Raw genomic sequence first — 19,124 nt, forward strand, 5'->3', positions numbered from 1 at the left:
CGCATTCGTCACCCGGCGTGTGTGTGTGTGTGTGTTCGTTTGGTCCCAAAGTCATACCTAACCTCCGCTAAAGGTTCTTCAGTTCTCGCTCGCTCTACTATGTGCCACTGGAAACCTTCGGAAACTCCCGAGAAAGGATTCGGTGCGACCCGTTCGCTGTCACATGCTGTCCGATGGAATGAAGTTTAAGCATTCCCGGCAGCGACGACGAACGGGTCGGACGGACTTTCTTACGATTTTGTCCAACACGTCGCCGATTGTAGCTGCAGCTAGCCATGCAGCACTCCCAGCAGCACCACCACCGGAGGGAGGGAGTTGCGGCGCCTCCGAGTTCCGGTTGGATTTTCTCGTCTCGCTCTAGGATCGAAAGATTAAAAGTAAAATTTATTGGTTTACTTTTTTATCGCTCCAGCGATAGTTTCCTGCTCCCCGACCCCAACTGGACCGACACATTCCGTTGTTGTTGTTGCTGCTGTTGCTGTTGCGCGGAGACCCTTTTTTCGAGGGAGGTGTTGGCTACATAATGAAGCCAACTTGGACCCTGCCGCGCCATTGAAAGGCAGGACGTCGTTTCTTTTTCACTCCATTTTCGGATGCCGAACCGCTTGGTGACGGCCGACGAGGAGATTCGCACGTTTAAGGCGCGCGCGCGCGCGCCTCGACGCTGATGGTGGGCCTCAACGGTGGAAACTTTTCCTTCATTGAAATGCAAATTTAGGGTAGCCAAATAATAGATTGGCTGTGCAACTTCTGCCTCCCCGCTCGGCTCTTATTCATTTACCTTCCGATGGCTATTGTTGCTTGTGCTGCTGCTGCTGCTGCTGCTACTACTGAAATTCTGAAAACATTTTTCTGCGTAAAACTGTAATGGAAAACCTTTTCGGTGTAAGGTTTCGGGTACCCGCGGGTTTGAGTCTCATTTGCATGGCTGCAGCAAGCTGATGGTTGCGTTGATAATAGGCGATTTATCTATTTCAATTTCGAAAATGTTTAAATTCACGGCGTTTCTAAGACGCGTTGACCCTCGTTTTCACTTGCACGAAACCCTGAACCACGAGAATGACAGACGACGGTTCAGCCCCTTCCGAGCCCTAATCCATCTACTCTACGTTTCATGCAGCATAATGCCGACTGATGATTGGCGTTTCGCGTGATCGTACGGGCAGCCACTTGTCCTTGACAATCAATCTGTCCGAGATCGTTTTAACGCCCGATTACGTCGTTCACCACATGCGTTGCCTCATCGTTGAAAACCGGGCCATCAGCACCGCATGAGGGGCACCGCTATCTGCTTACTAAGATGACTGCTCCCCAGCGGTGTTCGTGGCGTCAGCCTTGGGCCAGTGTAGGTGCAATCGGTTCAGGCCAGTGTAAGTACTAACGCGGTCAGTGTTGTGTGCACGCAACGTGAACGCAACGGTACAACTACACTTCGAGCAGCTGCAGTCGATGGAACACCATCAACGAGCGTGCATCGTCATCCACGCGCTGCGCCACTGCACATTTGGGAGGAGGGTAAATGCACTCGGCGCGAACGCCAGCTGCGCAGCTGTCTCTCAGCTGACAGCCGTGGCTACTACCGCTATCGTACGCCGCCGTCGTCTCGTGCGCGCCGGGATTTAGACCAAAAGTAGTAATTGAGTGTGATTGTGATAAGCCGGGCGTGGGCCAGGGGTAGTAATGAGGCAAGTGATAAACTAAGCTCGCCCAAGGCGTGGACGTAGATGTGCGATACCGCTCGACGGGCCAGTCTTGTACGTGCGCCGGTTCGTGACCGTGGCATACGTGGTGTGGCTGTCTCCCGTCTGTGATTTGTCCGAAAATGTCATCCATCGAGCGTGACGATGACGGTGGCGGATCGGATGCGGCGTTCGATCGTATTATGGAGTCCATCGGCAACGATGGACCCTTTCAGCGGCGGTACAACATCATCTTTAACGTGGTGGCAGTGCTGTTCTTTGCCATGGTCGTTGTGAATGTGTTGCTCATACTTGCCGTACCGGATCATCGGTGTAGCGCGCCACAGCGCAATGAGACGGTGGCGGAGGAGCGTTGGAATGATTTTGTTTATCCCAAGTGAGTTGACTGTACGCTAGTGATAGCTGGTAATGTGACCTGAAAATTAGAGATATTTATTTCAAAATTAAATAGAAATGATCGTGCGGCGTTATGGTACCCTCTTTGTATCTTGCTTTATATTACGCCAGTAATATATGACATTGATAAGACTTTATCAAGAGTTAAACAGACGAGGAGAGACTGTTTCTTATCTAATTAATTACTTCTCGGAGGTTTGACTAGGTTATCTAATCGTGATTCACATTTAATCCTTTTTTAATTCGATGTCTAGTCTTGATCCCATTATTACATCCTAACGCTTATGGCATTTCTCTTTCCATTGACTATCTTTACCGCTTGTTATTGTAACTTAGCTGTAAGAAAAATGCTAATTACCATCTTAAATCTCTGTTCTAGTTTTAATTCTGAAAAATTCTGTAAAAATATTTATACAAACAAAGGCATACCGATCTCATTTTAGAGAACACAACAGTCGAGGAGAGTTTGTGCACAGCTCGTGTCTCATGTACAACGTATCCTGGAGTGAAGTCAACGCCAACAGCAACACAACAATCCAACCACAGACAATGAGTTGCATTTATGGATATGAGTATGATCGTTCCTACTACGATCGCACACCGGTTACGGAGCAGAATTGGGTCTGCGAGAAGGAGCTCTACGGTACCAACGTGTTTGCCTTTGTCCGCGTTTCGGAAGTATGCGGCACATTCATCCTCGGACAGCTCGGTGATCGGTTAGTAAGAGGGAGAGGAAATTTTATCCCAAATTTGATCGCTATGTTCTATTCCCCTCTGCACAGTATTGGACGACTACCGGTGTATATGTTTAGCATCCTAACGGCCATCGTAGGGCGAGTGTTCGCTGCCTGGAGTGCTTCGCATTATTGGCTCTTTGCCCTACTTGCCTTCATCGGGAGCTTCTCGACCAATACCTCCTTCCAATCGCCGTTGATCATTCTGATGGAGATCTCCAAGGATGCGAACCGAGCTTCGTTATCCCTTTGGCAGCTAATTGGCTGGACGAGTGGTATCTGCATAGCGCCGCTAATACTGTGGTGGATGCGGGATTGGTTTTGGTTCATGATCCTCACCTCGGCCCCGTGCATCCTGTTCTACTGCTTTCCCCAGTACAACATCGAGTCTCCGCGATGGCTCGCTAGCCAGGGCCGATATGGTGACTGTCTGGTGCAACTACGCAAGATTGCCACCATCAATGGGCGACCACTGGACTTAACGGAGGACCAACTTCGGACCCTCATCCCTCGGACCGAACAGGAGAAAACGTATGGCATCGCATCACTGTTCGGTGGTTGGCATATGAGTAAACTGACGACGCTATTGCTGCTAAGCTGGATCTGCAACACGATACCGACGCTCACCCTGTTTCTCATGAGCCTACAGATGGGTGGTAATCCGTTTCTGAACAACTTCTGGCAAGGTGCGGTCGAGCTGCCCGCCTATCTGCTTGGCCAAATCTGCTGCGATCGTATCGGTCGTCGGTTCACCAACAGTGGCGCCTTTCTCGGTGCAACACTCGCCTGCATCCCGATCGTGCTGCTCATACACCGGCCCGGTACCGACCTGTACGTCACCATGCTGGCCATCGTGGTAAAGTTCTTCGTCTGCGTCACCTACTTCGCGCTCTATCTGCAATCGGTCGAGATGTATCCGACTTCGCTGCGCCAAACCGGCACCTCGTTCGGTATCATCGTCTCCAACGTGTTCGGGGCCCTCGGTCCGTACATTGTGTTTCTCGGCACCAACTACGACATCCGGTTGCCGTTCGTCGTGATGGCACTGATTGGTCTGATAGGGGCGACGAGTTCCGTCTTCCTGCCCGAAACACTTCACCAGAAGCTACCGGAAACGCTGGAAGAGGGCCGCCGCTTTGGCCGTGAGCAACGGTTCTGGACGATACCGAAACGGTCGCCGACGGCCACCAACCGGGACGCGCGAGCCGCCAACGAGCGAGAACTGGAAAAACTCAACAAAACCACCGACGCCGGTGACAGTCGCGGTAGTAGTTAGTCCATCAAACTCCGTCCCGCTAGTATTCGGTATTCCGGCGGCCCCAAAACCGCCCAAAAATGTGCACCAACAGCTCGGTTCCGACGGCGTGTTGGGGTGGGTGCCCCTTTTTTTTGGTAGCTCATTTCCCTTGTTCCCTTGTGAGTGGCGCCGGCGGATAAAAAAAAGAATGTGCCCTTCCGGGAGGGAAAAACTGTAAACTCTCGGCGAGGAAAAGCGAATGCCAGCACACGTGGCGCTGGCTAGAGGAGATGAAGACGCCTGGAATGCTTTTCATGTTGATCCGAGGCTCACATACACACAACCTCACACTCTCGCTCCCTTCCGACACTACACCAGACCAACAACACGGTATTCGCGGTTCGTTTGAGCGTTTGACCGAGAGATGGAGAGAGAAAGAGAGAAAGAAGAGATAAAGTAGAAGAAAGACTTTACATAATTTACATTCCACCGAGACTTGGTACGTAGATGGCGTACGTAGGGAGTACAAAGCAAACAAAGCAAACAAAATGGCCATAAAAAAGGCGCTGCAACTAAACTTCCAACACCGTCCCACCGGAAAATGTAAACCGGAGCAACCTGCCCCCCGCGCAGAAAGTGACCCTCTTTTACGCTCGCCACGTGCCACGACGGCAGATCGCGCTGAAAACAATAACCGCGAAACCGCGGCGCTTGGACTAAACAGTTTAGATGGGGAGGGAGGAGAGGGAGTATAGAGTAGCAACACCACGCAGTGGCAACAAAAGTGACAACGGCAGAACATCGGGGAGCAGATCACGAGCTCAGGATCATGCCAGCAACTGCAGCAGCTGGAAACTGAATAAAATCCAAGATGGCTATGTTGCAAAGGTTGCTTGGTATCTTTTTTTTTCTGCCATGCACACGCGGCACTACCGGAACGCTTCCGGTGCATTCGGTGCTCGGAGAGGAGCCCGGACGAACATTCATAAATCCCGCACAGCAAGAGCAAATCCCAAATTTGTACCTCCCCATGAGTTGGTTCATGTTGCACTTGCATAATGGTGGTAGAGGGTTATCATGGTCCAATCCGCACCCTGGTCATGGGTGGACGTATGTTTGAATGTTTCATAACACAGCCCTTCAACATTTCTGGATGGTGTTGCCGTCGCTGTTACTACTCCTGGTGCTGCTGATGCTGCTGCTGGTGCTGGGGAAAGGTACTCTAGTCGAGATGCTATTTGTTAGTAATTGAATCTTCCAATTTTCAACACGTATTTTTCGTTATAGTCACTAAAATAATTGCAAAGGTTGTAGGTAGATATAATTGTCGCTAAGGCGTAACGACATGAAACTTTTAGATAGTGAGTTGTTGAAATGGAAAAACTAATAATAAAGTAGTTTTAAAACAAATTGAAGCAATCAAAGTATTAAAATCAATTAAGTAAACTTTCTTTTGCAAATGATTACTAACGGCCAATAAGCTTAACGGGTATTTGCGTTGTAGTATATTCAAATATTCGCATTGTTCACCATCCACAGAACAATAAAGCATAATTTTCAGCTCTATATTTCTAGCTTCAAGCAGCTCAAACATATTCTAGCACGACACAGAAATGGATGCGAGTGCACAGAGATAGTAACTCCATATTGTAGAGTACCAGTGCAACCAGCGGTCTGTCCCAATTTCCCTGCCCGGTCGCTAGTTTTCCATTTGCAAATATTGCGGTTGTTCGATTGCACTGGTGGCACATAGATACATTAGTGGAATCGATTTCGGTAGAGTGGAAGAAAAATGCAGTGCCATCCGGACTACCAAGCTGCATAGCTGGTTGGCCTAATACGGGCACAAGCTCATCGCCACCCGCGACACATAATTCGTCTAATAACATACCTATCTTCATTCTGCCCCATAAAATCCACCCTGAAAACCATCCGGACCCCCTCGCTAGCCCTTCGCAATCCTCAGGCAGTGAGTTGCACTTCGATAGAGTCACAGCATACCGCGCGAAACGACAGCGCGAAAAGGCGGAAACCATTACTTCCGGTTGCTTTGCGGCATTTGCCCGAGTGTATTTCAATTGCACCACCAGCAGTGCAACCTAACGCCAGAACTCTTGCAGACACGATTCCTGCTTCGCTGGTGCAATTCTACTGCATCACAATGATCACAGTATGGTTCGGAGGTTGAGCGTGTAAAGTGACGCAAAAAGATGGGCAAAAACGGGAATCGTTGGATGTCTTTTGTACTATAAACCGGTGTGTCGCGATGAAGCATCCGCTGAACTACTGTATTGAGTATTAAAAAAGCATTAAAATAAAGTAAATAAATTAAGAGAGCAAATAAATCCGACATTAGGCCATTTGGACGCACAGGTAGCATCAATTAATGGGGCTAAGCAAAGAGAGCTTAGCGGATTAAGAGGGATATAGATAAGCAAACACAACATTGTAGGCAAGACCAACGTAATCCGTTCGATAGCTGCTTCATTTATTACCGTCAATTAACTTCAATAAAGGGCTTATTGACCCTGCGCTGCTCTTGATGAGCCACAATACCACACAGCTTTCCAGAGCATGTTCGATAGCTGAATCTCAGCGGTTTTCCATTCCAGATACACACTTATGTGCGCTTCCTATCGAGGGAGGACAATCATATGATTGTATTTTCTCCTATACAGTCGACGGCTGCGACGGGCTGGAAACCATAGCTGGCATGACGGTGATCTCGTCAATCTGTAAGCATGGAAAAGAATAATTAAATCAAGCCACTTCACTGCTCCACAACCGGTTTGTAACCTTGCGAGTTACAAACCACAAGCGAGGGAAATGTAATTTGATACCGAACCTAAATCACGTAATGGCAATGGAACGCGACAGATCGCTGACTACCTACCCGAACTTCTGGCGGTGTCTGTAGACTGTGCATGATGCTCGAAGTAATATCTTCGACCTGTAGCTTCGGCAGCCGTTCAGCCAACTGTGAATCGAACACCTTTATCATGTCGGTTTCTACCATCCCCGGGTGAATGCTCTGAGGAATATCACCGGAATAAAGTCAGCGATTGAATGTAAATCGATTTCTTCCGTTCTCCTTTTTACCGTCACTTTGATGGGCAGCTTGAAGAAGTTCAGCTCCTGGCGCAACACTTCGGCCAATCCCACCAAAGCGTACTTCGATGCTGGATAAACCCCGAAGAGGGGTACGGAGACATCCGGTACTCGGTGACCCAGGATACTATTCAGAAGGATAACGTGTCCAATCGTCTGTCTTTCCCTCATATCCTTGATGGCTTCCCGCACGAAGATACACGTAGCCAACAGATTCACGTTGAACGTGTCGCGAAAATCGGCCGTTTCGCTCTCTGTAACATGCCCAGGACGGTTACTGCTGATCACCGGACACGCTGCTTACGAGATGTAACTTACGAGTGATGAAACTGTAGCGGAAGATTCCGGCATTATTGATGAGCACATCGATACCGCCGAATTCTCGGCGAATCCAGCCTAGCGTCTCGAGGATTTCGTTCTCACAACTAACGTCACACTTTTTGGCGTAGATTTTACCCGTACCCGTAACTTTGGTCGATAGTAGAGCTATCAGTTCGGCTCGTCGAGCGATGCCCACGACAATCATGCCGGCGTTGGCCAGGGCAAGTGCCACATCTTGACCGATTCCAGAGCTGGCACCGGTTACCAGTGCTACTTTTCCTATCCACTTTTCCATCACTCCACTAAAGTTCGCTCTTGATCGACGATCTACAACAACTGAGTACACGATCGATCGATGCCACAACTTTTAAACACGTTCCGGGGTGGGCACAGGTTCTGGTTTCAAATTTCCGCTCGTTTCAGTTTGGGTTACAGCAATCACACAGGGTGTTCCATGTTCCTTAGCGAACAACATAGTTTTTATCTTATGTGCCTTGAGTCGTTGGTGTCTTAAACCATTCAATGATTGCTCTAAGATCTTTCATTGAATGATTTGCTTTTTCTTTAGCGCAAAATCTGCGAAAAATGCACGAATAAACCGTCAATTCAAAAAAATGTTAAACGAAGCAATCAAAGCAAGATCATAAACACGCAGCTCGGAAAATGAAAACACGAAAATGTAAACAAAGTTTCCCAACAAATTCTGCACCACTGAACTTTTACCGTATTATACTGTGATAATCTCGTTCGTTTTAAGCATTTACACCTACGCTTTTTACACAATCACTGCCCTTGTATTCTTACAAACGAAACCGTGGTAAGCGAACGATCCTCCACCTGGAGCGCCGCTCCGAACACCCGCGTTTCGCTTCCGCTGATTTCCTTATCGATGGCATCTGGCCTAAAAGTGCAAACCAAGAAACGAGTTTCATACGGAAAAGGTTTGCACCAGCGTGGTTTGAGAATTCCTTGCATAATATGTGTCCCTTCTATTGCAGATGTCAGCATTTACGCTTACGCCAATAGTCCAAAATGTAGTAACAGGGCTTCGAAAGCCCTCACAAAACTGGATGCAGCCGAGAATAGTGCGGTGGTGGAATCGTTACCGGACGATGCCGACACCGATGAGCAGCTAATGATGCGACCCGGTAGACGAAAGAGGCGACCGGTGGAAGATGAGGCATCGTACAACGATTATCACATCAACCTGTGGTTCCACATCTCGGAGTATATCCGACCCGAGGATGTATGTCGATTTGCGTGCATCTGTCGCAAGACGGCCGAAGTAGTTCAGAGTGGTCGGTTCTGGAGTCAGCTGTATCGTTCGTACTACGATGCGGCAATCGAGATGCCGGAACGTTTCCAGCCGGCAAGCATGGTCCGGAGGCGAGGACTTCGAGCGGCAGTCATCCGAGCCCTGTACTACCTCTACTCACCGTTCATCGAACTGCTAACGAGGATGCCCCATCAAAACCCGTACCGTGTGATCGGTCGGCAGCTCCTGTCCGGTTGGCGTAAACCGACCAAAAACGCTTGGACTTACTGTTTCAAGCTGAAAGCGCGACAGCGCCCAGGAAGCCGTCCAGCGCTGTCGGCCGAGTTGCAGAGGGAGAAAAGCTCGATCGCTTTCATGCAGGACATCTATATGAATCCGGAGGAGGGCTGCCAGATATTGCTGGTAAGAAGCGTGTCAGGGCGAGGGTGCAGGTAAATGTGCAGAAATGAAGAATCCCTTGATTTCAGATCACTACCAACTACATGAAGGTGCTGCCCATGTACGGGGACACGCTTTTCGTGAAAAACCTTACCCAAACGCTCTCGCAGGGCATGATGCGGTACAAGGTGCGCCTCGAGCTAGCCAACTATTGCGGTAAATCGGTGGACGAGCTAGTGTTCGATCCGGCTCGGGACATAACAGTACTGGATTGGTGGAATCCGGCGTATTACGAAGAGTTGGCCTGGACCATGCCAACGGCCGATCCCGTGCAGGAGCTGAGCGAGGATCTGGATTGGATCAGTTTGGATAATAACGTGCACGCGGTATAATCTTACCTGTGAGAAATGTGATTTTAAGTTTCAGAAGAATTAAACGGGGTTTACGTTGCAACCAAGTTGTGCCTATTTTAGTTAAAAAAGAACCAAAATTTTGGGAACTTTTTAAAAAAGAAAATCCAGGTAGACAATAGAGGGCGCTACTCCGGTCGAACGTCAAACTGCTCGAGGCTCCACGTCGTTATCTGCAGCATTCGGCACAACCCTTGCTCGTTTGGTTATTTCTCCACTCCTTCTTCCTCCTCTTCCTTTGAAATAATGAGATGAATGAAAGAATAATTAATGGCAAAGCGAATAATTACCGCTGGTGCAGAAAATGGGGAATTACACGGTGTTTGCAGAGTTTCCGAAGCCTCAGCAGCAGCCCTGTGTTTGTGACGTCCGCAAAACCCGTTTACGGACGCGGATTCAGATTCCATCTTGCGCTGCTGCCTGTGAATTTTACGGTCCACGAAATTCACGGCTCACGAATTTTTGTTTCTCGGTCGTGCTTTCGTGTCTGGTGTCCTGTTGGCCTGTTTGTGAATGCCCTTGCCGTGACTGGTTTTGCCCTCGTCCTGCTCCCGGAGAACTGGTTCTCCGTTCCTTTTTCTTTGTGGGGTAAGTGTTGGGTCAGGATTTTGAGGTTGCTGTGTTGGATGAGGCAGGCGAGGCTGTGAGAGAGGAGTAAACAGACACGAACCGACGACCCCCCGCTTCCGCCTGCTCGTGCGTGTTCCGTGCTTGTTTATTCCGTGTCTAGATAAGAGGAAGATAACCGTGAGGACCTCCCCTCCTCAGAATCAGGTGTCGGAAGGACCGTCCTTGTGCCAGCGAAACGTATCGAAAGAGGTCAAGATCACGAACGAATTCCGTAATAGCCACTCCGCACACAAAGGGTAAAGTTCGCTCGCACGGAGTGGAAAAAGCGTAAATCATTGTGCACAGGCAGAAGAGCGCCCCGCGATGATCACGCACAAATGGTGCTGCAGAGAAAGAGAGTGAGAGAGAGCGCGCGCGAGAGAGGGGGAAGTGATACGCGTGAGGCCGAGCGCTGAACGGGTTACTTTATTAGATCTCGCGCACCTTATCTACCGGATCCCGTTTGCTCGCCAACACATCAAAATGACCGTTTCTGCCTCTCCGTGGTGTCGCGTCATGATCACCGAAAAACTCGCCAGAAGACTCCCCATTCGCATCATGCCCCAGATCAATGTTGTTTGTAATCAAGGTTGTTTTGTGTTGTCTTCACCTTACTGCCACCGTTTCCATGGATCTTCCCGCACGCCGCCTACCATGACGACATGACCACAGCCAACCGAGCTCGAGGGAAGATATTTTTGGACACCAAGCCACGCGACCGCCGTCCGCTTCCACCGTCTTCGCGTCTTCTACGAACAATAGAGTGACAAAATGTTCATCTGGGACTGGTTCACCGGGGTTCTGGGTTACCTAGGTAAGTGCACCGAGCATAGTGTACGTTGCAAATTCCCTTCAAGTGTTCTCTAATGCTTTCTTTCACTTGTAGGACTGTGGAAGAAATCGGGAAAATTACTATTCCTGGGACTGGATAATGCGGGTAAAACGACACTGCTACACATGCTGAAGGATGACCGACTGGCACAGCACGTCCCAACGCTGCATCCAAGTGAGTCCACCAGCCTACTGCGTTGCTGGGCAACCGTGAGCTCACCTTAATGATTCACCCCTTTACTTTGCTTTGCAGCGTCTGAGGAGCTTTCGATAGGCAATATGCGCTTCACCACATTCGATCTCGGCGGACACACGCAAGGTAAGAAGGAGCGCTTCCCGGGTCTACGTATCTGTTTGCTTAACGCTGGATATTGCATCCATCTCTCGTAGCACGACGCGTTTGGAAGGACTACTTCCCGGCAGTGGATGCAATCGTGTTTCTGATCGATGCCTGGGACAGATCGCGCTTCACTGAGAGCAAAAACGAACTCGACTCCCTACTAACGGACGAGGCGCTGTCGAACTGTCCGGTACTGATCCTCGGCAACAAGATCGATAAACCGGGTGCAGCGAGCGAGGACGAGCTGCGCAACTACTTCGCCCTGTACCAGCTGACGACCGGCAAGGGCAAAGTGGCCCGCTCCGAGTTACCGGGTCGTCCTCTCGAGCTGTTCATGTGCTCGGTGCTGAAGCGGCAAGGTTACGGTGAAGGTTTCCGTTGGTTAGCCCAGTACATCGACTAATACTACGACCGTTTGCTCACCACCACCACCACCACCACACAAGCGCCCACCACCATCCTTCCTTTCTTCCTTGCGATCACCTTCGCCTCCTTCTGCAACTGCTAGCGATCGTTTTACTCTGCTCTTTCCCCCTCACTCGAGGGGAGGGATGTGTTTGCGGGTTCTTAAAAGGCAAAAATACAAACCAACCTGTGGAAATCCGGATCACTTCTTTGGCCTCCTCTCTATCTCGATCTTTAGCTTCATTAGTAATGATTGCTTTCCTGATTCGAAAATCCTCTTAAGTTGCTAGGACCGTATACAATGTAAACTCGCGGTACTCTCGATGCACTCTCGATGCCCGGTGCTTTTGAGGGCGGGGAACTAGAGTTCCCAATCCATTCCCTGCCGCGCACGCTAGGAAGAAGTAAGCAATCCTCACATTCATACATTCACAATCATGAGTAAACCACAAAAGACACACACCCGGATATAAGTGAGGCGGTAAGTGTAGAAGCGGACACTACCCCGAAGTGGATGAAGAAACCATCGTCAATACAATGTCCTTCAGTGATGTTCCCTGGAGATGGGCAAAGGGTCCAGTGAGCAGTGTGAGTACAGTGAAGAGAACCGCTACCGTATCGTAAACAAGTAAAGGACATGAAGTTGAAGCGACTGGAATGGAAACACACCTTTTGTGCCGGAACATTATTCGAAAGAAACCGCGAAGGACCACGGGATATGTTGTTCGATCGCGTTTATTTACCCGCTCCAAACCGGGGAGAGGGTTGGCCATAAAATCGACACAATGTAGAATAGGAAGTTGCGACAGCTTAGCTGCACTCCATGGGAATCATTCTTAATCACTAGTAAATGCACTTGACATTGTCACTGTTTGGCGTGCCCGTAGTAACTGGGAAAAGGTATACCAACAGGTCATAGGTTGGCCTTGTTGGCCGGAGGAGCATCATCTTCATAAACCAGCTCGCTACCGTCCGGTAATGGGCCGAAGAATTTCTCAACACGCGCCGGATCAACCTCAGCCAAAGTGGCAGGCTGCCAGCGAGGTTTCTGATCACGATCGATCAACAACGCCCGAACGCCTTCCTTGAAATCACTGTCGATCGCATGGTGCACCGCCAGACGGTACTCCATGCGCAGGCACGTCTTCAGGTCCATCTTAGCGCCCAACTCGAGCTGCTTCTGCGTTACGATGAGCGATGTTGGAGACATCTTGTGGAGCAGCTTCAGCGTGCTCTGTGCCCACTCGCTGCCATCCTGTTCGAGGCGTTTCAGGATCTCCTCAACCGTCGGCGCACCGAAGCACTGATCGATCTGTTTGCGTTGTTTCTCCAGCACAAACTCTACTCCGGCATCGCGCTTCTCGGAGAACCGTTCCAGTACGTTCTCCACCTCCGTACTGCTCGTCGTGGCCAGCAGTTGCTGCTCAAGTGCCGGCAGATTCTTGCTCTCGACGTAATGTGTCGCAACACCGGCCTTGAAGACATCGCGACCCTTCAACCGGAACCCGGTGAGGCCCAGATAGAGCCCCAGTTTGCCTTCCAAGCGTGGCAGAAAGTAACCACCGCCAACGTCGGGAAAGAGACCGATGGCCGTCTCAGGCATCGCGAACATCGTTCGCTCCGTTGCGATGCGATACTTGCCGTGCACCGAAAGACCTACTCCACCGCCCATCGTAATACCATCGATGAAGGCAATGTACGTCGGGCGATAGTTGCCGATCAGTGCGTTCAGGCCATACTCGGTGCTGAAGAAGCTCTTTGCCAGGTCCACGTTGCTCGTTTCTGTGATCGCGCGTACATCGCCACCGGCACAGAACGCCTTCTCGCCGACGGACTTGACGATGACGAGACTTTTGCTCGTTTCCCACGATTTCATGGCACCATAAATGATGCGCACCATATCCAGGTTGATGGCGTTCAGGGCTTTCGGGCGGTTCAGCGTTATCACGCCCTTACTGCCCACCTCCTCCGTCAGGACGAGCGGTTCCTTCGCAGCACCGGATGACATCGTGCGGTACGACGGCGTCGTCACTGAAGACCACAACGGACCGAACCTGCGTGCAGCGATCGTACGTAACTGTTGGTGAAGGCGAAAAGGGGGTTGCGATCGATGAATTTATTCAATTCCTGGTTAGAGGTCACACGATTTCCTACCATTTCTCGTCGGCGCCGGGGGGAGATGTTATGCAACACCCTGTTGTAACTGTGGAATGGGGAGCAACGAAAGGAATCACCGGACACAAGCACACACGTATCACTCGCTGTTGCCGTTAATGATTACTAAATTGAGGATCTTAATTTATGTTGCTAGCTCCTGTGGCGGTTTTGTTCCGTGTTTTCGGTTTACGCGATTTTTTGCGGTTGATAAGCGAGACGTCAACCGGCACAGGGTGACGATGACGACGACGATCACACGTTTCTTTCACGTTTCACGATCTTTCATTGCACCTGATCTTCCATTTAACGGTCGTGGCCACCACATCCACATGTTAGTTGATAATGCCCGCTTTATTGCTTCCGTAATTTAGCTTCTCTAGGGTAATAAAAATCACGATCTGCGTCGTCCTCAGTGCACGCATTCACTTCAGCTCACAGTCGGTCTTGGTGACGAGTTCGAACTCACCACCGGGACTGGTCGGAGTAGGCGGTGTGTCTGGTTGCTGTGGCTGTTGCTGCATCGATCGCATCGAGTGTAGGGACGGGAAGGCTTGGCCGACGATCGCCCGAAATGCGTCGTCCGTTGGTACGAGCGCTTGATTGGAACACTGCAGTGCCTGGACGGCCAACCGTTCCGCCTCGGTCATGCTCTCGAGTCCCGCCAGACTCCCCTCAAGACTGTCCGGGATGCCGAGGCCCGGGTGCTGCAGCGCTAGCTGCTGTGCAATGTCGACACACTCCGCCACCAGATCGAGCACGGTTGCCGATTGCAACTGTAGCGGATCTTTCGCGTTCGCCAGGAAACGTAACTGACGCAGCACATCGATCACCATTTCGCGCACCTTCGAAATGACCTCGAGCTGCTGTTTGTTCGACGCGAGCAGCAGTCCATTGCGCTGCAACAGGCTCGCTTTCCAGCGGGCCAACTCCTCCACCATGAGACTGCTGGCCAGGAACTTACTGCGCCACACTTCGCTCTGTCCGGCCAGAAACTCGATCTGCTCCGTGTGCGAAGAGAGGTTCTCGGCCGAGTTTAGCAGTTTGCGGGCCAGGTGCAGTTTGTCCTCCGTCAGCACGTTCACTTTCGTCTGCAGATCTTCACCGACGGCGGCCACCAGCAGATTCTTAAGCTCCGAGTTGACCTGAGCCTGGAACTTGAGCTGTCCCTGAAAGTAGTCACGCTCCTTGCGCAGCTCCTCCAGTTCGTGTTCGTACCGCTCCTTCTGTGCCGTCTCCGCGTCCACCTTCGATGGGTCAGTGCCAACCGACCGCAGTTCCTTGTCAGTCATCGTGGACATTTGTGAGACCAGCACGTTCAGGTCGAGGTTGTTACGGTTCGCCAGCTTAACACGCGTTCCTCCACCGGGAATACAGTGCGGTCCAGGGATGATCGGTGTTACGGCTCCCTTGTACGGTTCGAACGGTACAAACTTGGGTTCCTTGCTGTGCAACGACGTGGCCGGTTTCGGTTGGCCACCGTGGGAAACGAGACGAGGCACTAGGTTGAACACTTTCCCTCGCGGTTGGACGGCCGGTAGTGACGTTCGTCCACCAGCAGCAAGCTCCGTCGGACGGTACACCGGATTGGGGCCAGCGTGAGGCAGCAGCCGTTCGAACGAGAGATTGGCCGGCAGTTTGATATCCGAGAGCAGTGATCCCGCCGTTGTCGACGAGGTAGTTGAGGAAACCGATGAAGTACGCTTTCCGCCAGTCTGCGAGGCCGCGAGTGCCTCATGCTCCATGCCATCCCCCTCCGTTCGGCGGGCTGTAGAGGAAGGATAAGCAGAGAGGAAAGCGAAAGTCTGGGATTAGCGATCCCGTTTGGAGGAAAGTAGGCCAAGAGCTACCTGAATCCATCGTGTGTTTCTGCAGTCTCCCAGGTGTACGACGCAGATACGATTGGGGTTAAACAATGGGGCAAGTCCTTATCATCAGGTTCCGCACTGATAATCTCACAGAACACCACACTCCTTGAATCCTATTGTCCTCGCATCCTCCCAAACCACACTTTGACCCCATATAACCACTTATTATGGAGAATGCTAAGATTTTTTCCCATAGTCATCACTATGGGAAAAAATGTTCATAAAATAGTGATTGGCTATCTGGGTCGGAGTATCAACAAGCAGGTTTTTGTGTTTTTTTTTTGTGCCACGAAGAGAACGGGATCCGCGTGTCCGTAAATCGTGTTCCGTTTCCTCACCGAGACCTCGCAGGACAAATTGTTGGCAGAAACCGTACTCCGGCTAGTAAGGGCCGCCCCGGCACAATGATGGATCCGATGAACATTAAGCTGGAAGTGCCGGATCTGCCGCTGCAGCTGGGCGATGATGGGCTGATGATCCCGAGCGCCGAGTTCCTGTCCGACGGTTCGGACCTCCTGCGCAGCGAGCCGGACGATGTGATCATGGTGCATATGGATCTGCGCGAAAGCCTCTCGAAGCTGCGATCGCTCATCGAGGAACGGACCGGGATTGTGCTGGCGGATTACAAGTTCTACCTGCAGGACACGACGCTGCTGGAATCTCACAAAAACCTCGTCGATCAGTGCGTGCAGGGTGAGGGGTTGGTGCAGATCAACGTACAGGTAAAACCCTCCCGGAGGCGCATCAACATCGCCGATGTGCTCAAGCCCACGGATGAAGCGCTCGAAGCGTACCAGCAGGAGATCGAACAGGCGGCAAGGGAGGCCGCAGCGAAGGAGAAAGCGGCCGCAGTAGCTAAGGTTGCAGCCGAAGCAGCCGTGGCAGAGGCACAGGTGAATGCAGCGATTGCTGCAGCCGCGGCCAGCAGTTTAGAGAAGGCCACCACCGGGGATGGTCCGTTAGCGATTGGTGAACTGCTGACCGGTGCTGATCCGAAAACGACATCAGAATCCTTCGGAAGTGATGTACAGGAAACGGCCAATGCAGTCGCGGCCATCATCAATTCGGTCAGTGCGGAGGAACAGGAGCAGGTGCCGAAGCTGGACGACCCAGATCCGGTCACGCTGGAGGCGACGAAACTGATGCATCACATCAAGGAGGAAGCGGTCAGTCTGAACGAGCACTCGATGGACGATTTTGACGATTCGGATTTGGACGGTGGTGACGAGGGTACGGGCGATCTGCGCTGGGTCTGTGACCCCACGTTCAAGCGTGACCAGCAGCGGCTAAACATCCCGAACGATCCGAAAGAGTGGTCGGTGGCTCAGGTGAAGCACTGGATACAGTGGGCCGTTCGGACGTTCAATCTGCAGGGTGTGAAGCTACTCGACTGGAACATCAATGGCCGGGAACTGTGTGATATGAGCACGGTGCAGTTTCGCAGCAAAATTCCCAACGATCCGGGTGGTCTCTTCCGGACGCATCTGGAGCTGTTGCGCAAATGTCGTTTCGTCGGGATTCTTCAGAAGAACGTACCCATGGATATGGACGATTTCGATGAGGTTGCGATCCGTCGCAAGAACCCAAAGGGCGGAACTACTCTTGGAAGTGAGTGGCAGGACCTGGGCTGTCTCCTGACACTGCTAATGTTAATGCTAATCGTCATCTTCTACTTGCTAGTTGCCGACGCTACCTACTGCGGGAATCGATCGGGAAATAATGGCCAGATACAGCTGTGGCAGTTTCTGCTAGAGATACTCACCGATCGGGAGCACCGCGGTATCATCCAGTGGATTGGTAATATAATGCCGACACCTTCCTACCGTTCCGATAGGCCCGCTAAAGAGAACCTTCTTTGCCCTTACCCCAGGTGACCAGGGCGAGTTTAAGCTGTGCAATCCGGAGCTAGTGGCCCAGCTATGGGGCGAACGGAAGAACAAACCGACGATGAACTACGAAAAGCTGTCGCGTGCCTTACGATATTACTACGACGGCGATATGATCTCGAAGGTGCACGGCAAACGTTTCGTCTACAAGTTCGTGTGCGATCTGCGCGAACTGCTCGGTTACGATGCGTCCGAGCTGGCGTCGCTGGTGAACGAAGGCCAGCCGGTCGCGCCCAGTGAACAGTATGACCCGAAGGGGTACGACTTGGACTTTGATTGACCTTCACATCAACAGCGTAAGGCAATCCGTTTAACAATCCGTTTATTTTTTATCATTATTCGGTTTAAGCATCAATCCTTATCTCTTCCAATAAACTCACAAACACTTCATTGAAGTATCCAGCAACGGTCCAGGGTATTCCTCTTTCTCGCTCGCGTGCATCAGCGTTTGCGCTCGTAGCAGAACTTGTAAAGGGGGGCTCGGTCTGCAGTTCCACGGCGGATCCGTTTCGGTTTGGTTAGCCGTTTCTCCTTGAGGGCGCGTTTGATTTCCAGCGTTTTCTGTACCACCGCCAGCTCCTTCTCGCGCTCGATCCGTCGTTTCAGCTCGCGGTACGATAGATCTCGCTGTTGGTTGAGCCGCTCGATGTCCTTCGGATCCATGGTGTGCAGATCCAGCCGGCCAGCTAAATCGCTCATCCGAGGTCGGTTCGTGCGCCGGTCGATCAACGACGGATGTGTGTCGAGCCGTTTGGCGAGATCAAAGTTGGCCGCCTCTTCCTCGTCCTCCACGAAGAACACGTGCTTGTTGGGCATCCCGTTCACAACGTCCGTCATGTGTAGCTGGCTCTGGAGTCGCTGGATCTTGTTGGACTCCACCGTGCGCTTCATCGAGACGTACTTCAGATCCTGCGTTTTCATCAGCTTCAGCTGATCGGCCGTAAACTCGTCCTCCTGTTTTTCCAGCTCATGATGTTCACCCTTCTCGATCCGCGAGTTGATCATGTGGTGGTAGAACTCATCGGGGTTTTTGTTTAGCGCTCGCCGCCGGAGCGATTTCAGCGTCGCATCTTTCTGGTGCTGATCGTTGGCGCGCGCTTTGTAGTCCTTTTTCTTCTCCAGCAACCCCAGATGCTGGCGGGCTGCGGGCTGGGCACGTTCACGGTGCACCTTCTGGTTCGATTTGGCGGCCTTTTTCCAGCTGGACATTTTGTGGCGATTTTTACTTTCTTTTCCGGTAAATTTTATTCCACAAAATTAAAAACACGAGAACCGAGTTTCAAAAAAATGTTTTGACAGCAAAGCACATGGCCCTTTCCACGCACGAGTCACCGTTTGGCTTGAATACGACGTATAACAGTCAGGAAAGGGACGTAAAAGGACGAAGGAAAGTTGTATGTACGGCAATTGCATAAGTTTTAGGGGAATTTTTTCATTTAAAAATGTAACGGTGAAATATACGAAGGAAACA

At 51.1% G+C, this 19,124-nt stretch overlaps 8 protein-coding genes across 8 annotated transcripts; 4 read left to right on the plus strand and 4 right to left on the minus strand.

Moving 5' to 3' along the window:
- Positions 1-1,458: 1,458 nt before the first annotated feature.
- On the plus strand, positions 1,459-5,481 carry LOC125948268 (organic cation transporter protein-like). Its single transcript, XM_049674174.1, has 3 exons — positions 1,459-2,076; positions 2,540-2,812; positions 2,879-5,481. Exons 1-3 carry the CDS (start codon positions 1,823-1,825, stop codon positions 4,104-4,106), a joined length of 1,755 nt encoding a protein of 584 aa, XP_049530131.1. The 5' UTR covers positions 1,459-1,822; the 3' UTR covers positions 4,107-5,481.
- A 1,043-nt stretch (positions 5,482-6,524) lies between these two features.
- On the minus strand, positions 6,525-7,847 carry LOC125948280 (farnesol dehydrogenase). The gene is made up of 4 exons (XM_049674190.1): positions 7,494-7,847; positions 7,167-7,429; positions 6,961-7,098; positions 6,525-6,800 (listed from the first exon to the last, which is right to left on the minus strand). Exons 1-4 carry the CDS (start codon positions 7,789-7,791, stop codon positions 6,738-6,740), a joined length of 762 nt encoding a protein of 253 aa, XP_049530147.1. The 5' UTR covers positions 7,792-7,847; the 3' UTR covers positions 6,525-6,737.
- A 136-nt stretch (positions 7,848-7,983) lies between these two features.
- Positions 7,984-9,609, plus strand: LOC125948275 (transmembrane protein 183). The gene is made up of 3 exons (XM_049674183.1): positions 7,984-8,437; positions 8,495-9,174; positions 9,240-9,609. Exons 1-3 carry the CDS (start codon positions 8,386-8,388, stop codon positions 9,540-9,542), a joined length of 1,035 nt encoding a protein of 344 aa, XP_049530140.1. The 5' UTR covers positions 7,984-8,385; the 3' UTR covers positions 9,543-9,609.
- Positions 9,610-9,987: 378 nt separating this feature from the next.
- On the plus strand, positions 9,988-11,947 carry LOC125948281 (GTP-binding protein SAR1b). The gene is made up of 5 exons (XM_049674191.1): positions 9,988-10,148; positions 10,842-10,983; positions 11,056-11,175; positions 11,254-11,319; positions 11,391-11,947. The coding sequence occupies exons 2-5, from the start codon at positions 10,941-10,943 to the stop codon at positions 11,741-11,743; spliced, it is 582 nt and encodes a 193-aa protein (XP_049530148.1). The 5' UTR covers positions 9,988-10,148; positions 10,842-10,940; the 3' UTR covers positions 11,744-11,947.
- A 527-nt stretch (positions 11,948-12,474) lies between these two features.
- On the minus strand, positions 12,475-14,041 carry LOC125948272 (3-hydroxyisobutyryl-CoA hydrolase, mitochondrial). Its single transcript, XM_049674180.1, has 2 exons — positions 13,900-14,041; positions 12,475-13,822 (listed from the first exon to the last, which is right to left on the minus strand). Exons 1-2 carry the CDS (start codon positions 13,900-13,902, stop codon positions 12,659-12,661), a joined length of 1,167 nt encoding a protein of 388 aa, XP_049530137.1. The 5' UTR covers positions 13,903-14,041; the 3' UTR covers positions 12,475-12,658.
- Positions 14,042-14,324: 283 nt separating this feature from the next.
- Positions 14,325-15,907, minus strand: LOC125948271 (golgin-45). The gene is made up of 2 exons (XM_049674179.1): positions 15,750-15,907; positions 14,325-15,667 (listed from the first exon to the last, which is right to left on the minus strand). Exons 1-2 carry the CDS (start codon positions 15,757-15,759, stop codon positions 14,325-14,327), a joined length of 1,353 nt encoding a protein of 450 aa, XP_049530136.1. The 5' UTR covers positions 15,760-15,907.
- Positions 15,908-16,022: 115 nt separating this feature from the next.
- LOC125948269 (DNA-binding protein Ets97D) lies at positions 16,023-18,048 on the plus strand. The gene is made up of 3 exons (XM_049674175.1): positions 16,023-17,375; positions 17,448-17,564; positions 17,638-18,048. The coding sequence occupies exons 1-3, from the start codon at positions 16,172-16,174 to the stop codon at positions 17,931-17,933; spliced, it is 1,617 nt and encodes a 538-aa protein (XP_049530132.1). The 5' UTR covers positions 16,023-16,171; the 3' UTR covers positions 17,934-18,048.
- LOC125948279 (probable U3 small nucleolar RNA-associated protein 11) lies at positions 17,965-18,925 on the minus strand. The gene has a single exon (XM_049674189.1). It carries the CDS (start codon positions 18,860-18,862, stop codon positions 18,095-18,097), a length of 768 nt encoding a protein of 255 aa, XP_049530146.1. The 5' UTR covers positions 18,863-18,925; the 3' UTR covers positions 17,965-18,094.
- Positions 18,926-19,124: the final 199 nt, after the last annotated feature.

This window comes from Anopheles darlingi, chromosome 2 (assembly GCF_943734745.1).
Source record: "Anopheles darlingi chromosome 2, idAnoDarlMG_H_01, whole genome shotgun sequence".
Classification (NCBI taxonomy): Eukaryota; Metazoa; Arthropoda; class Insecta; order Diptera; family Culicidae; genus Anopheles; species Anopheles darlingi.

Coding starts and splice junctions, on each gene's coding strand:
- LOC125948279 (XM_049674189.1), bottom strand. CDS start 18,862: ATGTCCAGCTGGAAAAAGGCCGCCAAATCGAACCAGAAGGTGCACCGT.
- LOC125948281 (XM_049674191.1), top strand. CDS start 10,941: ATGTTCATCTGGGACTGGTTCACCGGGGTTCTGGGTTACCTAG. Junction 10,984..11,055: donor CGGGGTTCTGGGTTACCTAG/GTAAGTGCACCG, acceptor TTTCACTTGTAG/GACTGTGGAAGAAATCGGGA. Junction 11,176..11,253: donor CGTCCCAACGCTGCATCCAA/GTGAGTCCACCA, acceptor TTTGCTTTGCAG/CGTCTGAGGAGCTTTCGATA.
- LOC125948275 (XM_049674183.1), top strand. CDS start 8,386: ATGGCATCTGGCCTAAAAGTGCAAACCAAGAAACGAGTTTCATACGGA. Junction 8,438..8,494: donor ACGAGTTTCATACGGAAAAG/GTTTGCACCAGC, acceptor CTTCTATTGCAG/ATGTCAGCATTTACGCTTAC. Junction 9,175..9,239: donor AGGGCTGCCAGATATTGCTG/GTAAGAAGCGTG, acceptor CCTTGATTTCAG/ATCACTACCAACTACATGAA.
- LOC125948280 (XM_049674190.1), bottom strand. CDS start 7,791: ATGGAAAAGTGGATAGGAAAAGTAGCACTGGTAACCGGTGCCAGCTCT. Junction 7,430..7,493: donor CCGCTACAGTTTCATCACTC/GTAAGTTACATC, acceptor GGCATGTTACAG/AGAGCGAAACGGCCGATTTT. Junction 6,801..6,960: donor AGACACCGCCAGAAGTTCGG/GTAGGTAGTCAG, acceptor CCATGCTTACAG/ATTGACGAGATCACCGTCAT.
- LOC125948269 (XM_049674175.1), top strand. CDS start 16,172: ATGATGGATCCGATGAACATTAAGCTGGAAGTGCCGGATCTGCCGCTG. Junction 17,376..17,447: donor GGGCGGAACTACTCTTGGAA/GTGAGTGGCAGG, acceptor TCTACTTGCTAG/TTGCCGACGCTACCTACTGC. Junction 17,565..17,637: donor CGGTATCATCCAGTGGATTG/GTAATATAATGC, acceptor CCCTTACCCCAG/GTGACCAGGGCGAGTTTAAG.
- LOC125948268 (XM_049674174.1), top strand. CDS start 1,823: ATGTCATCCATCGAGCGTGACGATGACGGTGGCGGATCGGATGCGGCG. Junction 2,077..2,539: donor AATGATTTTGTTTATCCCAA/GTGAGTTGACTG, acceptor ATCTCATTTTAG/AGAACACAACAGTCGAGGAG. Junction 2,813..2,878: donor CTCGGACAGCTCGGTGATCG/GTTAGTAAGAGG, acceptor CCCTCTGCACAG/TATTGGACGACTACCGGTGT.